The following is a 23,397-nucleotide window of genomic DNA, read 5'->3' as shown; positions in this document are numbered from 1 at the left end:
GTGCCCAAAGATACAGCCCATCATTCTACTTCTTCCTTTCTTTTTTCTTTTTCTTTTTCTTTTTTTTACCAAGCAAAGGTTTATTAGAAGAAAGCAAATAGCTCCCAGGACTGCTGGGAGGGGGGAGAAGAGCCCCCTTCATTCTACTTTTAAAACAAATATTATCTGATAAACATTTTTTATGTCATTAAAATCACTTCATATGTGTCTTTTTTAAATTATGGAATATTGGTCTCATGATTTTATGGTTTACTTAACAATTTACTTAAAACAGCCTTTTAGATAATTTTTTCATCACTACTTAAGGAATGCTAGAACCACAACACTTTTCCTGGAATAGTTTTTTTGTTTTTGTTTTTGTTTTTGTCTTTTTGCCATTTCTTGGGCCACTCCCACAGCATATGGAGGTTCCCAGGCTAGGGGTCGACGCCAGAGCCACAGCAACGCGGGATCCGAGCCACGTCTGCGACCTACACCACAGCTCACGGCAACGCCAGATCCTTAACCCACTGAGCAAGGCCAGGGACCAAACCCGCAACCTCATGGTTCCTAGTGGGATTCGTTAACCACTGCGCCACTACAGGAATGCCTGGAATAATTTCTTTTGCACAGTTGGTATTTCTGGAGGGAATGCTTTTCTTTTTAAATTACCTTATATATTATAAATCACTGATGTATGAATGATCATGGATTATTTTAGTGAATAATATTTTTCCAAGTTTGTTTTCTCTTAATTTTATATATAGTGATTTCTTAAATAAAACGCATTTGAAATTTTAGGTAATAATTCATGAATCTTTTGTTTATGACACTTTCATAGCTTTTATGTTTATAAAAATCCTTCCCTATTCAGGGATTTTTTTTCCTTAAAATCACCTATACTTTCTTCAACTGTCTTTTACATTTTAAGTTTTTAACAGTCAACTTTTTTTGTCTTTTTTTTTTTTTTTTCTGCTTTTTAGGGCTGCACCCCTGGCATATGGAGGTTCCCAGGCTAGGGGTTGAATCAGAGCTGCAGCTGCCGGCCTACACCACAGCCACAGCAACGCCAGATCCGAGCTGTGTCTGTGACCTACACCCCAGCTCACGGCAATGCCGGATCCTTAACCCACTGAGCGAGGCCAGGGATCGAACCTGTGTCTTCATGGATGCTAGTCAGATTTGTTTCCACTGAGCCACAATGGGAACGCCCACAGTCAACTTTTGAATCCATCAATAACTCCTGTAGACTAGAACTTGTTTTGGTTCTTTGTGTGAGCCAAAGATCAAAGTAGTTTTATTTTTTCCAGAAACAATCATCCATTGTCCCAAATGACTGTTGACATTAAGGATATAGAAGGATCTAAAATTATGGGATTCTGAGTGAATTTTTTTCTGACTTGAATTTTATTTTACTTTCCATATGTCCCATGAAAACATATAATCTTTTTTAAATCTGAAAAACAAGTCTTCTTTAACAATCATATGCATCAATCCTGGAATTTGTCATGAAGAATCTCAAGAGTATCAATTTGTGGAGTGAAGAGTATCACCCCTGTGGTGACATTTTTCCTTTTTCCTTTGGAATTCCTTTTAAGTATTTCAAAATTTTCTCCTCTGCAACTTTCAGTTTATGCCTTAAAGATTTTGGAATTCAAAAATTTCTTGTTTCTCTCATAGATCTTTAGGTTTCTAACAACGTCCATACTTTGTACCATTCCTTCTGGGTATTAAAAACCTGGGTAGGAGTTCCTGTCGTGGCGCGGTGGAAATGAATCCGACTAGGAACCATGAGGTTGCGGGTTCAATCCCTGGCCTGGCTCAGTGGGCTAAGGATCCGGCGTGGCCGCGAGCTGTGGTATAGGTGGCAGATGCGGCTCGGGTCCCGTGTTGCTGTGGCTCTGGTGTAGGCCGGCGGCTGCAGCTTCGATTCAACCCCTAGCCTGAGAATCTCCATGTGCCTCGGGTGTGGCTGTAAAAAAGCAAAAAAAAAAAAAAAAAAACAACAACAACAAAAAAGAAAAAACCTGGATAAAACCCCCCAAATAGGCATTGCTATTGGGGACATAAACCCCAACCTAAGAACTTTACAAGATCCTAAAACACAGTCCTTGCTTTTTTCCCTTCTTGCTCTACAGGTAACTTTCAAAAACCAGGCGTCTCGTCCCTATTCCTTCTACTCGAGCCTTATTTCTTATCCGGATGATCAGGAGCAAGGGGCAGAACCTCGACACAACTTCGTCCAGCCAAATGAAACCAGAACTTACTTTTGGAAAGTGCAGCATCACATGGCACCCACAGAAGACGAGTTTGACTGCAAAGCCTGGGCCTACTTTTCTGATGTTGACCTGGTGAGCGGGTCCACAGTGTCCTGGTCTGTGTGTTGTCTGCTGCATAATGGGCAGCTTTAAGCAGGGAGGTGCCATCGTCTTTAGAAACGGGGCTCAGGAGTCCACCAAGGAGGAGGAAGCACGCCGTGGGGAGATGGGGAGTGGGTCGGAGGACTTGTGCTCATGGGAGGGCTGTCTTTCAGGAAAAAGATGTGCACTCAGGCTTGATCGGCCCCCTTCTGATCTGCCGCGCCAACACCCTGAACGCTGCTCACGGTAGACAAGTGACCGTGCAAGAATTTGCTCTGTTTTTCACTATTTTTGATGAGACGAAGAGCTGGTACTTCACTGAAAATGTGGAAAGGAACTGCCGGGCCCCCTGCCACCTGCAGATGGAGGACCCCACTCTGAAAGAAAACTATCGCTTCCATGGTAATACATCCCACAGGCGAAGCGCAGTCCCTGTGCCCCGGGAGGGGTGGGCCTCGAGCCCATGCAGCACCGTTGACCCCAGGGATGAATGTTTTTGACTGGAGCGGAGGGAAGGAAACTTCTACCGTAGATTTTAACAGCTTCCTCTGGTTGTCTTTCTGCAGCAATCAATGGCTATGTGATGGATACACTCCCTGGCTTAGTAATGGCTCAGAATCAAAGGATCCGATGGTATCTGCTCAGCATGGGCAGCAATGAAAATATCCATTCGATTCATTTTAGCGGACACGTGTTCAGTGTACGGAAAAAGGAGGAGTATAAAATGGCCGTGTACAATCTCTATCCGGGTACGAGCTGCCTGGTGCTGGTCGCGAACGCACCTCCCGGGTCCGGGCACTGGCGCAGAGCCAGCGAGCAGAGCAGACAAAGTCCCTGCTCTCGCGCGGCGTACTTTTCCGAGTAGCTTCGCCTACAGAGAGCTCATCAGTAGATGAACTTGGTAATCACGGTCCCTGCTCATACAGGCGATGCGTGCTAGCATTCCAGCACACGTAACGTGTATAAAGTAAATGGAATACTTGAACAGTAAATGGATAATTGATGTCACAGGCTTTCCTGGGCAAAAGGGATTTTTTTCCCCACGTCCAGTCCCACATGGCACCAGTAGTTTCCCAAAGAGTGATTTGTGTGATGTCTGAAACCAGCGTCCTGGTTAAGCGCTGCTCACAGCGTTGACCAAAGTATCATTTCCTTCTAGTTCTCCACCGTCCCTTTAAAATAGGTTGAATGGTGGAAGGGAAGGGCCCCTGTTTCTGTGTAAAATTTCGGATAAGCCCAGTGATTTCTCTGCTTACTCTGAAGTAATAAACAGTCCTGCAGTCACTGTATGTCACAAGTATAGTTCAAGTCAAAATTTTGAACTTGGTTTAACGTCCGTCTCCTCCTCCAGCTTGAGGCTGAGCCAGGCGGGCAGCCTGCATTGAGCAAGGGAGGCCTGGTGGAGTCTGTGTCTCTATCTTGTGCTTATTCCTGTGCTTCTACCTGCACCTGGCACCGCGGTCTGCACTTGGCAGACATTTAAGTGTATCTTATGCTCAGTTTTGTGAAAAGAAATAATTTTTGTTCCTTTGGGTTTTGAGAAGGTGTCTTTGAGACAGTGGAAATGCTACCGTCCAAAGTTGGAATTTGGCGAATAGAATGCCTGATTGGCGAGCACCTGCAAGCTGGGATGAGCACGACTTTCCTGGTGTACAGCAAGGGTGAGTAGCTCGTGGTCATTACCAAACCCCAAATGAAGACTGCTGGTAGAAATCCTGAGTCCTCAGAAGAGGGCCGAGGTGCTCTGAGAGCTCCAAGAGCAAACCTTGAAACTTCATTTTGGTTCAGTTACCAAAGATAACTTACAGACATCACTTGGAAGAATCTCCCCCAAACAAGTGGGAGAACCACTGGTCTGCCTATATAGGGACCCTAGTTTCCTCAGCTGCAAAAGGTGAGTAGTTGTGGCACCGGCCTGTTGGAATGAGCTCAGGGAGATAGTACAATAAAAGCCTTAGCACAGTTCTTGGCATGGAGTAAACACTACAAACTATGAGCATTTGTTGGCGCTCTTCATGACTTGCATTTGCAAAGCTGTGTTTTCTGCACGTCTAACTATTATGATTTCAGAGTGTCAGGCTCCACTGGGAATGGCTTCTGGACGCATTAGAGATTTTCAGATCACAGCTTCAGGACAGTATGGTAAATACTAGTCTTTTCTCTCGAAGCTCTGGGCCCATCATGTCTTTTTTATTCTTTTGGAGAGATTCAGATAACCAGTCCATCTCCATGCTTCTGTTAATTCTACTCTAAACGTGCCTCTCCAGTCCCTTGCCTCTCCTCCATGTCCCATTGTGACCGGTGTCACTTCTCACCCAAGTAATGCCACGGCCTCCTCCGTGCCTGCAGCATTGCTTCATCTGGGTCCGTTCTCTTCACTGGAGCGAGCAGCCACAGTGTCCTCTGAACGGCGATACCCAAGCAAGAGTCCCCAGCATTGTTTTAGAGCGGGGGTCAGCAAAGTTCTGACTGGGTGCGGCCCTCAAGCTAAGAGTCATTTTTCCATTTTTCAGTGATTGAGAAAAAACAAAAGAAGAATAATATTACATGGTGTGAAAATTATATGAAATTCTAATTTCAGTGTCCATAAAGAAGCCACACCCATTTATTTACAATCACCTATGGCTGCTTTCATTCTGCAACAGCATTTAAATAGCTGCGACAGAGACAGATGACCTGCAAAGGTTAAATGATTTACTGTCTGGCCCTTTCCGTAGAAAAGTTTGCCCAACGCTGTTTTAGAGGGGGAAAAAATCCATTGGAGAAAGCGGCTTGAGCGTTAAATACCAAAACAGTGGTATTTTTCTCTGGGTGGAAGGATGATTTTTTTGTTTCTTTCATTTTTATATTGACTTATGTCTTACTTTTATTTTTATTTTCTAATTTTTCTCCAGTGAACACATTATTGAATAAAGAAATATTAATATCATTTGATGGTGCTGGTAACACCTTCCAGTATCAGCTAATTAGAGGTGCTAACATCAACACCTTAGAAAATAAAATGGGCAAGCATTGATACTGCTATGCTTTGTGCCTTTATCTTTTCCACAGCTAGGATTAACCTTTCTCCTAAGCGTGTAGGACCAGCCCAGCTAATCTAATCTCTCTCCCCTTTCTCGGGCAAAGGACAGTGGGCCCCAAAGCTGGCCAGACTTCATTATTCCGGATCAATCAATGCCTGGAGCACCAAGGATCCCCACTCCTGGATCAAGGTTAGAAAATGCATCACTTTCAATCCCATCGCACCTGCCTCTTGGAAGCTCAAAGCATTATCTCTCTCCTTTATACCAAAGGCACATTCACCAAACTGCAGGTAATAGATGAGGCAACAGCTGAAGCATAGAACAGCTTATGATTTGTGCCCAGACAGTCGGGGATGAAAGAGTCAGAGAACTGATCTGGTTTTAATCTTTTTTCCACTGGGATTCGAATGTCTGAATACTTTCCATGACACTGAGTCTACCTCTGTTTTGGCTGCCCCACTGCAGTGGAGTTCCTGGGCCAGGGGTCAGCTCCGAGCTGCAGCTGTGGCAACAGCGGATCCTTAACCCACTGTGCTGGCCGGGTGTCGAACCTGCGTCCCAGTGTGCCGGAGACACACCAATCCCATGGTGCCACAGTGGGAGCTCCTCCAACCCCTTCACTTCAACAGAAAACAAATGGCTCGATCCCCCACCCCACAGCCAAGAAAATGAATGTGTCTTCTTTAGAAAGTCTACACCACTGGGTAGGAAGAAACCCCTGCTGATGTTAGTCCAATCTGGTAAACAACCTGGAGCCAAAAACAGAAATGGTGTCCTCAGATTAACTCAGTTTCTTTTAAAATGACTCAGTCTTGGAGTTCCCATTGTGGCTGAGCAGGTTAAGAACCCCACTCGTGTCCACGAAGAGGAGGGTTCGATCCCTGGCCCTGCTCAGTAGGGCGGGTTAAGGATCTGGCGTTGCCGTGAGCTGTGGTGTAGGTCGCAGACACGGCTCAGATCTGGCGTGGCTGTGGCTGTGCCTGTGCCTGTGCCTGTGGCTGTGGCGGAGGCCAGCAGTTGCAACTCTGATTTGACCCCTCGCCCTCGCCTGGGAACTTCCATATGCCATCCATGCGGCTCCAAAAAGACAAAAAACAACATAAAACACCACACTCAGTCTGGCATCTTTCCACACTGCCCCGTGAAGCACAAAGGCAAACACGGGTGTCGTGTTACCTTTCCCAGTGGCCACACGAAGAAAAAGGAACATGTGAAATTCGTGTTAATGATACATTTTCTTTCACGCAACACATCGAAAAATACTGTCCTGTGCACACGTGGTCAGGCCTGAGGTACCCGTCTTACCACGTGCACCCTCTTCTCCGAGCACATCGGCTTCCTTCGCCCCCTTTTCAGTCGACCCAGGAAGTCCCCACGCCTTTCCCTCCTCTGCAAGACTGCCTCTGCCCTCCCGCTTTTGCTGAGGTTCAGGGATCGGGGAAGGAGCTTCCCGGTAAGCAGACACGATCTGAGCTGAATGTTCACGGATTCCCAAGTATTTTTTATTTGCGAGGCTCTGCCGAACCCCATGCTCTCCGCTTGTGCTTCTGTCAGCCTCACAGGTTGAGCTGTGCCACCGTGTAGGGAACATTCTAATCTGTTCGGCTGCCCTGCATCTGTTCTGTGGACTTCTTTTTTGTCACAGCTTCCCCGTTTCTATGTGAGGACAGTCTGATGAAACCAGTAGAGAGAGTGCCTTTTCCAAAGAACCCTGAGCGACACCGCCTGTTCAATTTCCGCTTCTTCGGTTTGGCCCTTGTTTCGGCTTGCCAAGCTTCTGCCTCCCAGTCTCACAGACTTCACTGACTGGATCAGTAAACTTTTCTATACTTTAGCAAGGTCATGATCAAAATACGCAAGTATACAGCGCTTCCTTACCGCGTACTTAAAGCACATCCAGCTAGTAAATCCTTCGCACAACCTTTAGCGGGAGATGTGCTTACCTTCTCCGTTTCAGATAAGGAAGTTGAAGCCAGAAAACTTAATGACTTGTCCCTTGTCACACAGCCAATAAGCAACTGAGCCAAAATTCAAATGCAGAGCGCTGGGCTCCAGTGCTGCCTTGAGGCTGATAACCACTCAGGACTTCCCGCCAGGGTACTGCCAGGCTGCCCCCGGCCAGGGTAGGGGCTCCTGAAACCCATAAAGCATGTAGAAGGCGCTGTAGAATGCATGTAGAATAAAGTGTTGTTTTAATTGGCAGGTGGATCTGTTGGCACCAATGATCATTCACGGCATCATGACCCAGGGTGCCCGTCAGAAGTTTTCCAGCCTCTACATCTCCCAGTTTATCATCATGTACAGTCTTGACGGGAGGAACTGGCAGAGTTACCGAGGGAATTCCACGGGCACCTTAATGGTATGTAACGAGCCCTTTCAAGAGAACAGGTGGATCTGTGCAAGAGCCTTTGACAGATCTCAGATATGACGCAAGCACTCCTCGCTTCCACAAATGCAACCCGCCCCACCCCAAAGAATATTCCACTCATGGGCAACAGAGCGCTAGCGCCGGGGCCTCACCGGTGATGGAAGTGAGGAGATGGCGCCCTGATGGGAGGAAGCGGCTCGGCCGCCTGGGATGGATGTTGGCGCCCACCCCGCCCGCAGTCTTGGGCCCCCGATGGGTGGCCACAAATCCGGCCAGCTCTTGCTTCGTTAATGCCTCTCTCCTCTCTTCTGTCTTGTTGCTCGTGTGGTGATTGTAGCCCCAGGCCCCTCATCTCACACTTTCGGCATCGTATCATCCGTCCACTGCCTAAAACCTGGCAGTGTCTCCGTCTTGTCTCCAGAATAAAGGTCTCCGTCCTTGGCTGGCCCGGGGCCAGCTGGCTTCTGTTTGCCCCTTTGGGTCCATCTTCCCACTTGTGTTCTGTGAGCCTGGCCTGTGCGGAGTGTGTCAGCAGCTGCCTCTCCTCAGGCCTTTGGTTGGTTTTCACCAAAAAGGACCATTGGCCAGAGATCCGAGGAAGGGAGGGTATTTATTCTCCCGGCCCCTCCTTGTAGAGGATTTGGCTGTGACTCTGCAGTTTAGCGCCATTTAAAAAACAAAGAAACTATTTTGTTTGGTTCTTGGATGCTGTGAGTCAGAACTTGGAACAGGGCACAGTGGGGATGGCTCGGCTCTCTGCTCCATCATATGTGGAGCCTCAGCTGGGACGATTTGGCAGCTGGGGGCTGGAATCCTCTGAAAGCATCTTTGCTTGCATGTCTGGAGGTTGGCGCTGACTGGCCTAGCTGGGACGGCCTGGGGCCGAGGCCCAGGCTGTTCATGGCTCCAGGCAGTCGGCCGCCTTGGGGGGGAGGAGTGGAAGGGGGGGTGTGTGCTCACCTTTGCCAGTGCCTTTGTTAAACCTTCATGGAAAATGACAGATCATCAAAATGCAGCGGGGTGTGACTCAGCAGGTTAAGAACCCGACTAGCATCCACTGAACACAGCCCCAGGCACCTGATAGGCTCTTCCTTCCCACTGAGACACAGATCAGAATAGATTTGCATTTGCAAAGTAGGAACAAGGGCAGCTCCTGTTGTGGCTCAGCAGAAAACGAATCTGACTAGCATCCGTGAGGATGCAGGCTTGATCCCTGGCCTCGCTCGGTGGGTTAAGGATCCGGCGTTGCCGTGAGCTATGGTGGCAGACATGGCTCAGATCCCGCGTTGCTGAGGCTGTGGTGCAGGCCGGGGGCTACAGCTCCAATTCGACCCCTGGCCTGGGAACCTCCATATGCTAGGGTTGCGGCTCTAAAAAGACAAAAAAAAGTAGGAATAAGAGTATTTACTTTTCATGCGTCAAGGCAGTGCCGGTCCCCTTGTTCCTTATCACAGACCCAAGGGAGCCCGAACATCTCGGCGTCCCGCAGAACACACCGCACTGGTGCACCGTGTGCAGACACCATGCCGACCGAACCTGGTAAACAGGAGCGAGCGGTGACTCTGAATGCCGTAGAGATCAATATACGCGCGCACCGACCCTTAAATAGCATAGCTGCATATTGTGTTGTCAGCTAAATGAGGAATGTACAACGTGAGAGTTGGGAGTTACATTTTATTCAGGGCCTTCCTGAGGCCCATAGCCCCAGGGGCCAGGCTCTCAGCGCCCAGGAGCTGCTCGGAAGGGTGGGGGGGAGGCTAGTTTACTAGGATTTTCTTGTTAAGGAATTCGTGCAGTCAGGCAGAAATCTTGGTAAAAGATTACTGCGGGTCACAGAGAAGAGACGTCTCAAGTTCGTGGTTGCAGTGCTTTTCCATGTACGGGAAGGTGCGAGAAGCAAGGTTCATGACAATTCTTCCCAAGATGCTTACGGACTACTAAGGGCCTGTTTGGCCCAGGCTCACAGCATCCTGCTGTCCCCCCAGCTTGCTGTCTGCGGCACACTGGCCTCATCCCGTCCCCTCCCTCCTCTGAAGCAGCGACTTTTTTCTGTTGAATGGGAATGGATCTTAAATTCCACTGTTTGATATAACGTTTACTGTTAGTTTCAAATATTTCTATCGCATTTGAAAAGTTTCTTGCTACTCTTGCTTTATTTGGAACGGCTGTAGCATTTCATCAAATGGTCTTTCAGCGTCTTTGGTATGATTCCCTTTCTCCTCTCTGCTATGGTCAAATTATACTTACGCTCAGTGGGGAGCCGACACATGTTCCACAGCTGGCTTTGGGGCAAAGTGGGGAGCACTTAGGGGACAAGCCTTTATTTGTAGCGCTAGTTCATTTCCACGATGTAAATACTTCCATCACACCTGCGGCTCCCCGGTGGCACAGTGGGTTGAGGATACAGCATTGTCACTGCTGTGCCTCTGGTTTCATCTGTGGTGTGGGTTCAATCCCTGGCCCAGGAACTGCTGCATGCCGTGTGTGTGGCCAAAAAAAGAATCAACTCTTGGCCTTAAAATCAAAGACATATTTGAAGGTTTGTTTTCTAATTCAGTAATTTCTGTTTAAAAATTTAAAAATGCTTTTCTACTCTCTTTTGGTTTCTTCTCTTTTTAGTCTCTTAGAATCTAGAGTTGAATGATTGATTATTTTCAGTCCTTCTTGTTCGGTGACAAAGATAAAATAATTAACTACCCTCATGGTGTTCATTCCTCGAAGAGTCACTGAGCAACTACCGAGTTCTTGATTCGAGTAAAGGGGCGCCGGCCGGAGCCCGCACATGTGCACCACGCCCTGCTTGGGTGCGGGCTGTGGGTTAAGCATGGGCTTCACATGTTTAAAGTTTCAAAAACAAACAGAGAACCTGATGTGCCAGAGATCATCTTTGACATGAAAAGACTGAAATAATTCCATCTTCTCCCTTATGGAACACTGGTGAGCTGGTGCTCTAGTCTAATGGCAGTGGCGACGCCTGGACAGTTGGATAGAACCAGAACCCTGCCATCCCAGAGCTCTGCTACTTTACAGGCTTTCGTCTTAGTCATCGTCCTCCAGCACCGTGGTTCTCAAGTGTTCTCTTATCTTTGTACTATTCACATACAACATATTTCTTCATTGGCAAAATTTTTTTTTTTTTTTTTTTTTTTTGCTTTTTAGGGCAAGACCCACAGCATATGGAGGTTCCCAGGCCAGGGGTCAAATCCAAGCTACAGCCACCGGCCTACTCTACAGCCGCAGCAATGCAGGATCCGAGCCATGTCTGCGACCCACACCACAGCTCACAGCAACGCCGAATCCTTCACCCAAGAGCAAGGCCAGGGGTCGAACCCACAACCTCATGGTTCCCAGTCGGATTGTTTCCACTGCTGCACGACGGGAACTCCTCATTGGCAAGACTTCCCATAGCAGAAGTCCCTCACAAAGGGACTTCATGCCACTATTTTCAATATTTTATAGTATCTGAATGTTAATTTTGAATTGCCAGTGAACATTTCCATGATGCAGATCTTTCCATATGGTTTTCAAGTTAAAAAGAACACTGCCCATGTCATTTGAAAATATTTAGGAGTTCCCATCGTGGCTCAGTGGTTAACGAATCCGACTAAGAACATTGAGGTTGCGGGTTCGATCCCTGGCCTCGCTCCGTGGGTTAAGGATCTGGTGTTGCCATGAGCTGTGGTGTAGGTTGCAGACATGGCTCGGATCCCGTGTGGCTGTGGCTGTGGTGTAGGCTGGCGACTACAGCTCCGATTGGACCCCTAGCCTGGGAACCTCCATATGCCGCAGGAGCGGCCCTAGAAAAGGCAAAAAGACCAAAAAATTTTGAAAAATTAAAAATTAAAAAAAAATCTATCTATGGACATGTTAGAAATCAGTGTTAATTTTGACATAAATTGAAATATAGGAAGAGAATACTGTCAAAACCACTGAAATCTGCTATTGACCCAGCTCTCTGGGTACACACTTTCTGAGAGAGCCATGAATGAGGCAATGGCAAACGGGAAACCACCTTCAGGGTTTTGAAGGTTCTCCTTGTAAACCCAATACCAGGCTTTCTGGTGATCCCTCCCCACCTCCTGAATGCAAGGAGTTTAGACCAGAGGTCTCAGCAGGCTTGTCCTTGAGCCCAAACCCAGATGCCATCACCAGTCACATTTCCTAATTCCGAAGCGTTCTTGTCACGGGACAGTGGGGCAGCCGGCCAGGCCCGCAGCCCAGGTTGAGCAGAGTGTGCCAGAAAAAGCAGAAGCACAAAGGAGCACCACCGTCACCACTTGGGCAGTAAGTCGGCCGAGACTCTTAAGGGCTCAGAAGGACCCTTCCTGGCAGCTAGGTGAGAGCACCGGCGCCGTGGCAGAATCTGTCTCAACGGGGCCTCTCGCCTGTTCCATCAGCCGGGGCTGCCACGGTGTGGAAGCACAAGTGGAGACTCCCCTGGAAGTCCCACCCGTGTGGGGACACGTAACCCAGGGAGACCACTCCCCACCTATTCCTCCTCCCCCACGAAGCGTGCAAATCCCAAATCTACTGTGTCCTTCAATCTCAGCCCTGAAGATGAGTGCTGCTTGCAACTTCAGCCTAAAGGAGGCATTCTCCCCAGGGCGAATGACTGAGAACGAGATTATATTCTGAAGCGTTCTCATTATCACCGAAGAAAACGAATTCGAGAAAACGGCTCCGGCGCTTCGCACGCAGCGCTTGGCCCAAAAAAGCCTGGGAAATTTCGTCTCTAAAAGCGGACCGCCGTCCCGCTTTGGGGGAACAAGGTCACGGTCTGGCCCATACAGGATCACACAGTCCCAAAGGCCATGCTGACGTTACGTGTGTGACTAAAGCGTTGCGGAAGGATCCGTGCTACCAGTAAAAGCCGGCATGTGGATCATTCGTACCTCTCAGAACCGAACAGGGACCTGAGAATGTGAAGGCACACCTGACACCTTTGCCCTGGCGCCCATCCCACCTCCACCCCGCTCTGCACGGAAGCATTTGCGTTGCATCTGAGTAAGGACCACGCGGCAAAGGATCTCTGTAGATTCCTGGCCCACATGCCAGGCACACTGCCAGTTTCAAAGGAACAAATGCATCTTGGCGCTAAAAGGGAACGACCTGTTTCTGCTTTCTGTCTCCTGACAGGTAGATAAGCGACTCCCGCTTTACAGTTGAAGTAAATCGAAAACCACAAGTTAGGAGTGCCAGCATGGCTTTATCGTGGATTCAGGGCACCAGTGACAGCAGCGTGGTACCGAATCAAATGATTCCCGCGAGATCGCCAAGTGATCGCATATGGGGCGCAGGAAAGAAGGGAGGAATTGCGGCCTGACACAGGCAGACGTCGAAATACGCTAAGGAATCAGAGTCCGCTGAAGTACTGAGCCAGAGCTGTGCAAACGAGTCCTCACTAAGAAACAGGGATGCGGGGGCCGGCGGGGGCGGGGGGGGGTGGACACACAGATGGGTGAGAAGGGAAGACGGAAGCGACAGAAGGGACTGTCATTTTTATGTTGCAGTTTGGGGGGAAGAGAGCCGCGTTCTCTGCCCCATTCTATCACGGTGGTTTTGTCGGCCACTCTTACGGAAACAAGGTCCCTTTTCGTCAACTCAATTCCCGTGGTGGCCAGAGGAATAAGCAGCTGCACAGGCCGGAGCGCCGGGTCAACGTCTTTATTTCCCCCTAAACGCAGAGGCGGGTGCGTGCGGTTGGCTAACAGGGAACCAGTCCCTTGGTGGAGACTGGCGGCGCTTCAGATCCCCTGTCCCGAGGGCCAGATGGTTTCCTGCAGAACGAGGTGAAGGAGGTGGTTCTGCTCGGCACTCAACAGGGGCCACATCTCCACCTGCAGCGACTTGACCGCTTCCGTGTCCTTTTCGTGGGTGGCCATGACCAAGGACTGCAGCAGCAGGAAGAGCTCCTCGGGCAGCTGGCCACTGCTCTCCTGCCCGTGGCTGTCGAAGGCCTCCCAGGAGTACTTCTCCAGGGTGTGCGCGTGTTCCGGCAGGAGCTTGGCGGGCGGTGGCTGCAGGAGCAGCAGCAGCAGCACGCGCGACACCTCGCAGCGGACCAGCACGTCCGAGAAGGCGCCCAGCGCGGCGGGAGAGGGCGCGGCCGCAGAACCCGCGCTGGCGGGGGGCAGCGCCAGCGGCAGGGCGGCGGCCGCGCGGGACCCGGGCTGGAGCCCCGGCGGCCTCGGCTGGTGCTGCGGCTGCGACAGGGCCGCCGGCGGCGGCGGCGGCGGCGGCGGCGGCACCTGCACCGGGTGGCTGCCGTGCTCCCACGCCAGGCGCTGCATGCGCGTGAAGACCGCCAAGGCGCCGCTGTAGTCGCGCGCCAGCAGCTGGCAGGAGGCGGCGTCGCCGAGCGCCTGCAGGGCGGCCAGGGGCAGCTGGGGCAGCAGCAGCTGGGCGGCGCGCTGGAAGTGGCCGGCGGCGGCGGCCGGCTGGCCCAGGTCGCGCAGGGCGGCCGCCAGCTCCAGGCACAGGGCGGCGGCGGCGGCCGGCTGGCCCAGCTCCAGGTGCAGGCGCACGGCGGCGCCCAGGGCGCTGGCGGCGGCCTGCAGGGGCTCCCCGTAGGCGGCGGGGCAGGCCAGGCGCTGGCGCGCGTCGCGCTCCTGCCGCAGGAAGAGGCGCGCGGCCTCGGTGAGCGCCAGCGCCTCCCCGGGCCCGTGGAAGAGCGCCTGCTGGCAGCGCGCCACCGCCAGCTGGCACCAGGCCGCGTACGGCAGGCACTCCTGGGCGCGCAGCTCGCGGCCCAGCTGGCCGAACTGCTCGCCGGCCTCCGCCACGTTCGGCTTCCGCAGGAACCGCTTCTTCAGCTTGCTCGACACCTGGCGGTACCGGGCCAGGAAGTCCCCGGACTCGGGCCCCGGGCCCGCTCCGCCGCCCAGGCCGGCCGCGGACGCCGCCATGTTCGCCAGGCCAGCGCTTCCGGGCGCGCTGACGCAGCCGGGCGCACGGGCTCCGCGACGGCCTCGGGCTGCGACGTGCCCTGCGTCGAGCGCAGGTCCCCCCGCGCGCGGGGCGGGCTGGGCCGCCCCAGCCGCCCCAGCGTTCCTCGTCGCCCTGGTGATATGCAAAATAGCGACTTCGGAGCCCGGGCCGGAACTGGCTGCGGCGGCGTCTGCCAATCAGGACTCTTATTTAAAGTCCGGGCCTGGACGGGCGCTCGCTGTTGCTAGGTGACCGCTCGCTCACTCTGGTTGCTACGCAGGGCACCTCCTGGCATCTCCACGGGAAGGTGGCCCAAAACGAAACGCTTCTTTCTTTTTGAGGTGTACAGCACACGTGCGCTGGCATCCATAGGTTGCAAAATACTTACCGCGATGAATTTAGTTAATATCCATCACCTCGTGCAGCAGCAACTAATCTCGATCCCGCTGGACCCTCGTTGCGACTTGCCTAGTTCCTGACGGTGTCCCGCCCAACCCGCCCCCCATCCCGACCCAATCTTCCCGCCAAAGCCCCGGCCCCGCTGGAGTCCACGCCAGCCCCTCTGGGCAGCCACCCGTCCACCCCGCACCGCCGTCGTCGGTGGCCCTGGCAGGTTCGCCCCATGACCACGCCCCGCACGGTCCTGAGCTGCGCCACGAGGAACCCGGTCCGTCTGGGGACGTCGCCTGGCTCCGCCTTGCTCAGGGCCAACCGAGGAGCTCGTCGTAGCCCAGCCTCACCCCAGACCCCACCCTGGCCAGCCTCACACCCAGGGCCACCCCAGGCCCTGTCACCCTCTGCCCCCGCCCGACTCCGACCCCTCGCCCACCCCCGGCCCGACTCTCGCCCCCTGTCCCTCCAGGAAGCGACGTCCCAGCCCCGCCGCCTCCCACCCCCACGCCGAGTGACCGAAGCACGCACGAGGGTTTCTTTAAACACGTGTATTGCCTGGCAACGAGTCTGCCCGAGGAGGCAGGCAGGGAGGCAGGCCGGGGCTTCCGGGGCTGTGAGGGGCTGGGGCCAGGACATCCAGGGCGCGTCGGGCAGCTACTCCTGGGTCGGGGCCACTTGCGAGATGGCGAGGGTTCCGAAGAAGGCGCTGAGCAGGGCGTTGTTGTGGACCGCCATGGCCACCAGCTCTGGGGTGATGCACCTCCTACCCACAATCTGGGCCTCGTCGCCCGCCAGCTCCAGGACCCTGGCCGTCAGGTACTCGATGGTGGCCGCGAGGAAGACCCGGGCGGACGAGCTCAGGCACTGGGCGTAGGGGCCCTCCCGCAGGAGGCGCTCCATGTGGCTCACGGAGGCGGACAGCCCGGCTCGGGTGGTGCGGGCGCAGGTCCGCCCCTGGCGACCGGGTGACTTTCGACGGCTCCTTTTCCCGGGCATGCGGCGGCTGGGCGTTGGGGGCGCCTTCTCCGACGGACCGACCGACGGGCCTAGCTACCTCTGCCGTGGGGTGCAGCGCGATGAGCTCCAAGAGGTGCCACGAGGTGCGCCGAGGTGCCCTGGGAGGTGCCAGCTGGTCGCGACGTCTCAAGACAACCGCTCCCCTCGGGCCTCCACTGCGTAGCCCAGCGACCACGGGTCGGGGCGGCCCCTCATTGGTCGGGGTGCTCGCGCTCTGACACGTACATCCGGGGAGGTCACTGCTCGCCCGGAACCCACCCTCACCCCGCACCCCCCGCACCCCGACCCCCCGCAGGCCTGGGCCTGCCCCGAAATGGCGCTGGCAGGACCCTGCCGCCCCTGCTCCCGGGACCCTCTCTTTCCGAGGGAACTCTCACGTTGCCCGGGATGGGAGCTTGGTCCCGAGAAGAGGACCAGTGGCGGACCATCCAGGGGCACCAAGAATACACTGGTGGGGCCGGGCCACCGTCACGACGATCTACTTCCCAAACCTTGGCGCCCCCCCACCCCCGCAAAGAAACCCTGTACCCTCCAAGCCGTCTGTCCCCCCGCCCCCTCCTGAGTGCCCTCCACCCCCACACACCTCGCCCCCCCCCCCCGCCCCTGGAGTACCCAGGCAACAGCTCACCGGCTTCCAGGGACCCTTGTTCCTAGAGAGGCACCCCTCCAATAAGCAGGTGGTCTTCTGTGTCTGGCAGCTTTCCCTTCGCATAACGTTGGCATCAGCGTTCCTCCCCTGATGGCACGAAGCGGCACCACGGTCCTTTCCTGGCTGAATGGCGGTCCGCTGCCTGACTCTCGTCATCGCTTAGGCGGCGGATGCCATCGTCCCTCGCTGGACGTTTGGGGGACTCGCGCCTTGTGCCTGTTGGGAAGAGGCTGTGGTGAACCCTCCGTCCAGGCTCCTCTTTGAACACCTCTTTTCCGTTCTCCTGGGCTTATACCCACGAATGGCTTTTCGGGGTTTAGTTCTGGACTCTTACCTCTCTCTCGTTGGCAAACGGGTCTCCCCTTAGGCTGGTACCACCCAGCTTTGATAACTGGAGCTTTATCCTAAGGTTTGAAATAGGGACGTGCGAGTCCTCCAGCTGTTTCCTTCTCTTCCAGGATGACGTGGGCTAGTCAAGGTCCCTGGAAATTCCGGATGCATTCAGCGTTGGCTGTGACACTTCTGTAAAGCAGGGCACTGGGGATTTGATAGGCATTGAATGAATTCTCTAGACAACTTGGGGTGGGATTTCTACCTTAACAGTGCTAAGTCTTCCAGTCCATGACTCCTGCTGTCTTCCCTTCTTCTCTTGTTCCTGATGTTAGTGGAAATGCTTCCAGTCTTGGAGCACCACTGAGTATGTTGTTCTCTATGTGTATCTCATCAATGCCTTTTGGAGTTCCCGTGGTTGCACAGCAGAGACGAATCTGACTAGGAACCATGAGGTTGTGGGTTCAATCCCTGGCCTTGCTCAGTGGGTTAAGGATCTGTGGTGGTGGTGTAGGCCGGCAGCTACAGCTCTGATTCGACCCCTAGCCTGGGAACCTCCATGTGCCGCTGGTGCGGCCCTAAAAGGACAGTGACAAATAAAAATTTTAAAAAAAGTGCCTTTTACTGTGTTGAGGATTTTCTTTCTGTTCCTGGTTTGCTGGGCGTTTTTGGTCATGTAAGGCTGTTGGACCGTTTCAAGTGCTGTTTCTGCACCGACGGACCCGATCATCTGGGTGTCCTCCTGCTCCATTGTATCCATGTGGTGTTGATTCTTCAGTTTTCTTGTGTTGAGCCATCCTTTCCTTCCTGGGATTGTTCCCATTGGACATGGAATGTAATATTTATAATATGCTGCTTGATTCAGTTTGCTGGAATTCTCTTGGGGGTTTTGCATCCACATTCATGATGGCCATTGGGCTGTAGTTTTTGTTTCTTCTGGTGTATATGTCTGGCTTTGGTATCAAGGTAATGCTGGACCTATAGTATGAATTAAGATGTTTTTCTTCTTGGAGTTCCCGTCGCGGCTCAGTGGTTAACGAATCCGACTAGGAACCATGAGGTTGCGGGTTCAGTCCCTGTGCTTGCTCAGTGGGTTAAGGATCCGGCGTTGCCGTGAGCTGTGGTGTAGGTTGCAGACGCGGCTCGGATCCCGCGTTGCTGTGGCTGTGGTGTAGCCCGATGGCTACAGCTCCGATTTGACCCCTAGCCTGGGAACCTCCATATGCCGCGGAGCAGCCCAAGAAATGGCAAAAAGACAAAAAAAAAAAAAAGATGTTTTTCTTCCTTTTCTATCTGTTGGAAGATTTTGGGAAAGGACTGACATTAATTCTTCCTTCCTTTTGTCCGTCCTTCCTTTCTTTTGCTTTTTAGGCCTGAACCTGTGGCATATGGAAGTTCCCAAGCTAGGGGTCTCTTTGGAGCTGCAGCCACCGGCCTACGCCACAGCCACAGCAACATGGGATCCAAGCTGTGTCTGTGACCTACACCACAGCTCACGGCAATGCCGGATCCTTGACCCACTAATGGAGGCCAGGGATGGAACCGTATTTCCTGGATACTAGGTCAGGTTCATTACCGCTGAGTCACTGCCATAACTCCTTTTCTTCTGTATTTAGAATTCACCAGTGAAGCCATGTAGTACAGTTTCTGGCGTATAATACATGGGATCCAGGATTTGTGTAGTCGTTAATTGCTTGTTTGTTTGTTTTGTCTTTTGTCTTTTTAGGGCCGCACCTGCAGCATATGGAGGTTCCCAGGCTAGGGGTCAAATCAGAGCTGTAGCCTCCAGCCTACGCCAGAGCCACAGCAACGCGGGATCCGAGCCGCGTCTGCAACCTACACCACAGCTCACAGTCACGCCGGATCCTTAAGCCACTGAGCAAGGGCAGGGATGGAACCCACAAGTTCATGGTTCCTAGTCGGATTTGTTAACCACTGTGCCATGACGGGATCTCCTGTTTAGTTATTAGTCGTTTGTTGAATTAATACCTTGTCTCCCTAAGAAACTTCCAATCAAGATGCAAGAACTGGGTTAAAAATGAAGCAGATTTCGGAGTTCCCGTTGCGGCTCAGTGGTTAACGAATCCGACTAGGAACCATGAGGTTTTGGGTTTGACCTCTGGCCTTGCTCAGCGGGTTAAGGATCCGGCATTGCCGTGAGCTGTGGTGTAGGTTTCAGACGAAGCTCAGATCTCGAGTTGCTATGGCTCTGGTGCAGGTTGGTGGCTACAGCTCCGATTCAACCCCTAGCCTGGGAACCTCCATATGCCACGGGAAGTGGCCCTAGAAATGGAAAAAAAAAAAAAAAAAAAAAAAAAAGAAGCAGATCTCTTTATCAAAAAATAATGCTGTGATTTCTGGGGCAATGCTATACATTTGTCAATATATTTTATCCCTAGGAAGAAAAAATTATTACATGGCAGAACAATTTTTAAATTCCCCATAATATTATAACTCTGATGTCTGATTATATCAGATCACATTGATTCCTGTTCTAGTATATTCAAGCCGAATCCCAGGCGTTTTTCAAGAGATGATTTTCAACTTTTACTACATGCCACGATTTAAATCTTGGCCTTTTGAATTGGCATTCCTAGTATATTTCTCAAACGGCCTTCCTTTTCCCTTAAATATGACATGTACTTTTCTGTAGAACCTCGATGTGTCAATCATTACACACACACACACACACACACACACACACACACACACACACACACACACACTCGCAGACTCTCGCGAGATCATTATGAGACCACCGTGGTCAGCGTCCTGCTCCTGGTTCCCTTTCACATCTGCCTCTGTCCTCGGCTGCCGCTTCCAGGCTTCACGGTCTGATTCAGTAGATCTGGACGAGGGCTCAAGATCCTGCATATCTAAGTGCCCGCAGGCGATTCTAGCGCTGTGGCCTGACTGGCTTAGCAAGGGCCCGAATGGCCTCCTCGACTTCGAGGAGCCTTCTGCAGGACCCCCGGTAGACCACTTCGCCTGCCCAGCCTACACTCCCTCATTCCAGCCTTCCTCCTGAGGCTCTCCTTCACGCCCCGCATTCGAACGCCTGTCTGGCTGGAATCGTTGTATTTGGTGCTGGGCGCTGCTGAGACATGCGAAAGCCAAAGCGGAAGAAGGGTATGGTTGGGAGGAATTGCTTCTTACTCCGCCTTCATTTTACATGGATCCGCCCTAATAACTCCCTGCAGGTCTTCTTTGGCAATGTGGACGCATCTGGGATTAAACACAATATTTTTAACCCTCCGATTGTGGCTCGGTACATCCGTTTGCACCCAACACATTACAGCATCCGCAGCACTCTTCGCATGGAGTTGATGGGCTGTGATTTAAACAGTAAGTGTCAAGTCATCCCGTGTCCCTCCAGTTCCCGCGGTGGTAGGACGGCTAACTGTCCTGTCTTCCCGAGACTGGGGGATTTCTCAGGAAACCGGACTATCAGTGCGAAAACCAGTACAGTCCTGGGCGAACCCAGGCCTCAGGTATCCTAACCATGGGATGCCCTGGGAGCAGCCACCTCCTGCACTACTGTTCATGAGGCAGACCAAACTCAAGTAGAGCCAGAGCTCCCGTCGTGGCTCAATGGTAACAAACCTGACTGGTATCCATGAGGACTCAGGTTCGATCCCTGGCCTCGTTCAGTGCATGAAGGATCCAGCGTTGCCGTGAGCTGTGGTGTAGGTTGCAGACGCAGCTCGGATCCTGGGTTGCTGTGGCTCTGGCGTAGGCCGGTGGCTACAGCTCCGATTCAACCCCTAGCCTGGGAACCTCCATAGGCCGCAGTGCGGCCCTAAAAGGCAAAAAAAAAAAAAAAAAAAAAAAAAAAGGCAGAGCAGAGCTGACCAGAAAGTAGGGGCCATGTTAACAATAAGGTGCCCAAATTACTGCCTGGGAAACGGCGTCATGATGGCAGTAGGCCTAGAATGTCAGTGGAGGCCAAGGCCGGCAGAGCCTCAGCTGCATCTTGGCCTGTGACTGCGCTCTTGTCTCGTTTCTTTGAGGTTGCAGCATGCCCCTGGGAATGCAGAATAAAGCGATATCAGACTCACAGATCACGGCCTCCTCCCACCTAAGCAATATATTTGCCACCTGGTCTCCTTCACAAGCCCGACTTCACCTCCAGGGGCGGACGAATGCCTGGCGACCCCGGGTAAGAAGCGTGGTTGGGAAACGACATCGAGGTCGCGTGCTTCCCTCACCTGCTCTTCCCCCAAATGTGTCACGGAAGGCTGACTGTGCACAGAAAGCCCCACGGATGTTTAGTGGATGCGTCTACACAGCATTCATGGCCGGAAAAGACCCCCAGTTGAATCTCCTGGAAGCAGGATCCCCATATGCAGGACTGGGCCAAGGTTTGTGAAGGATCAGTAGCGGCTGAGGTCCAGTTTTGCAGAGAAATAGCCCTCTTTGCAGCTTTCTCAGTGCCTCAAAGGAACGGGTCAGAGCTATGTGTGGCACACAGGCACTGTGCTTTTCTAGAAGCCCTCAGTTTGTAATTTTAATCACGGGACAGCTTTGGAGCATGAATGGAGGTCATGGGCTCTGCCCCTCTGGGGGCGTTTTTTTGTTTTGTTTTGTTTTGTCTTTTTGCCTTTTCTGAGGCCGCTCTCGGGGCACATGGAGGTTCCCGGGCTAGGGGTCTAATCGGAGCCGTAGCCGCCAGCCTGTGCCACAGCCACAGCAACGCAGGATCCGAGCCATGTATGTGACCCACAGCACAGCTCACGGCCACACCGGATCCTTAATCCACTGAGCAAGGCCAGGGGTCGAACCCGCACCCTCATGGTTCCTAGTCAGATTCGTTAACCACTGCGCCACAGCGGGAACTCCTGGGGGCATATTTTTAAGACCAGCGGCTGTGTAACCCGTTGCCTCGCTGTAACCCTGCAGTCCGCACATATTTACTGGGCACCTATTAAGTGGCTAAGCCCGGGATACAGAGATAAATGCTGACAAATTCTGGCCCTCGAGTTGCTTCGTGTCTAAGAGGGAGACTGCCACACAGAGCCCCAGTGTGCAGAGGGATGAGAGCGGCGATCCGATGGAGGAGAAGGGTCCGGGGGGTCCTGGGAGCCAGCAGACACCAACCCGCTCCCGCTCTGCCTTCCCCAGGTGAGCAGCGCAGAGGAGTGGCTGCAGGTGGACCTGCAGAAGACGGTGAAGGTCACAGGCATCACCACCCAGGGCGTGAAGTCCCTGCTCAGCAGCATGTATGTGAAGGAGTTCCTCGTGTCCAGTAGTCAGGACGGCCGCCGCTGGACCCTGTTTCTTCAGGACGGCCACACGAAGGTAGGCAGACTCCCGGGCCGGCGCCGCTCTCGGGCTCCGCGCTCGCTGATGCAGCGAGGTTGCCACGGGACCAGGCTTCCCGATAAGCTTCCCTGAGCAGCTGTAGTAACAAGACCCTCTGAGAGGTGAGGACCCAGGCCCCCCGGGCCAGAAGGTCTAAGGCCAGGAAACGGCAGAGCAGAGCCCACAGCTGATTGTCCTCGCAGTGTTGCTGTCACTCGGGACAGTGGCAACAATCAGGAGGATGTAAACAAATAAGAGTGATGCGCCAAATGCCTCACGACGTCCACATCCCACCAGCGGCGCCCATTTCCCAAGAATTCACCGCAGGAGGCCCTTACTGTCTCCGTGCTCTCTAAACTCCACTTGCACTAAGAAACCCTCAAGGTTTTCTTTTGTCTTTTTTTTTTTTTTTTTTTTTTTCGCTTTTTAGGGCCACACCTGCAGCTATGGAAGTTCTCAGGCTAGGGTTAGAATCGAGGCTACAGCTGCCGGCCACAGCCAGAGCCACAGCCACGGCAGATCCGAGCCACGTCTGCGACCTACACCACAGCTCTCGGCAACGCTGGATCCTTCACCCACGGAGCGAGGCCAGGGATCGAACCTGCAACCTCATGGTTCCTAGTTGGATTCGTTTCCACTGCGCCACCACGGGAACTCCCTCAACTCTCTCTCACACTGGCCTCTTAGACATACTGTTACTTCTACCTACATCCTAAGGTCCTTCCTACTGCCCCTTCAAGCCTCAGATAAACATCCTCTCCCGCAAGAATTTCCTATTCCTTCAAGGTTAGATTAAATTCTTCTGCTTCTGGCGGTTTAGTGGAATAGGGTATTAATAAGATATGTTCTGAGGACATTTCCGTTTGAAAACGGGTGTGTCTCTGATACATGCGACAGTATGGATGAACCTGGAAAACGTGCTAAATGACACAGGGCAGACCTGAAAGGGTAAATATTAGTCAGAGTTCTCCGGAGAAACAGAACCAATAGGATGTGTGTGTGTGTGTGGCTCACATGATTATGGAGCGGGACAGGTCCCAGGATCTGCAG

At 52.7% G+C, this 23,397-nt stretch overlaps 3 protein-coding genes across 3 annotated transcripts in view; 1 reads left to right on the top strand and 2 right to left on the bottom strand.

Annotated features, from left to right (window-relative positions):
* F8 (coagulation factor VIII) overlaps positions 1 to 23,397 on the top strand; it is an 85,524-nt gene that overhangs the window by 55,166 nt on the left and 6,961 nt on the right. The window contains 10 exon segments of the mRNA NM_214167.2: positions 2,118 to 2,330; positions 2,513 to 2,741; positions 2,906 to 3,088; positions 3,884 to 4,000; positions 4,410 to 4,481; positions 5,466 to 5,551; positions 7,566 to 7,721; positions 20,247 to 20,391; positions 21,057 to 21,205; positions 22,168 to 22,344. Coding sequence (NP_999332.2) covers positions 2,118 to 2,330; positions 2,513 to 2,741; positions 2,906 to 3,088; positions 3,884 to 4,000; positions 4,410 to 4,481; positions 5,466 to 5,551; positions 7,566 to 7,721; positions 20,247 to 20,391; positions 21,057 to 21,205; positions 22,168 to 22,344 — 1,527 coding nt within the window.
* On the bottom strand, positions 12,917 to 14,710 carry F8A1 (coagulation factor VIII-associated 1). Its single transcript, XM_003135522.6, has one exon. It carries the CDS (start codon positions 14,633 to 14,635, stop codon positions 13,475 to 13,477), a length of 1,161 nt encoding a protein of 386 aa, XP_003135570.1. The 5' UTR covers positions 14,636 to 14,710; the 3' UTR covers positions 12,917 to 13,474.
* Positions 14,936 to 18,113, bottom strand: LOC100517800 (histone H2A-Bbd type 2/3). The gene is made up of 3 exons (XM_021080529.1): positions 17,051 to 18,113; positions 16,696 to 16,932; positions 14,936 to 16,281 (listed from the first exon to the last, which is right to left on the bottom strand). Exon 3 carries the CDS (start codon positions 16,044 to 16,046, stop codon positions 15,705 to 15,707), a length of 342 nt encoding a protein of 113 aa, XP_020936188.1. The 5' UTR covers positions 16,047 to 16,281; positions 16,696 to 16,932; positions 17,051 to 18,113; the 3' UTR covers positions 14,936 to 15,704.

Source organism: Sus scrofa, chromosome X, assembly GCF_000003025.6.
Source record: "Sus scrofa isolate TJ Tabasco breed Duroc chromosome X, Sscrofa11.1, whole genome shotgun sequence".
Classification (NCBI taxonomy): domain Eukaryota; kingdom Metazoa; phylum Chordata; class Mammalia; order Artiodactyla; family Suidae; genus Sus; species Sus scrofa.
Note: the sequence above shows the minus strand (reverse complement) of the source record. Positions and strands in the feature narration are given on the sequence as shown.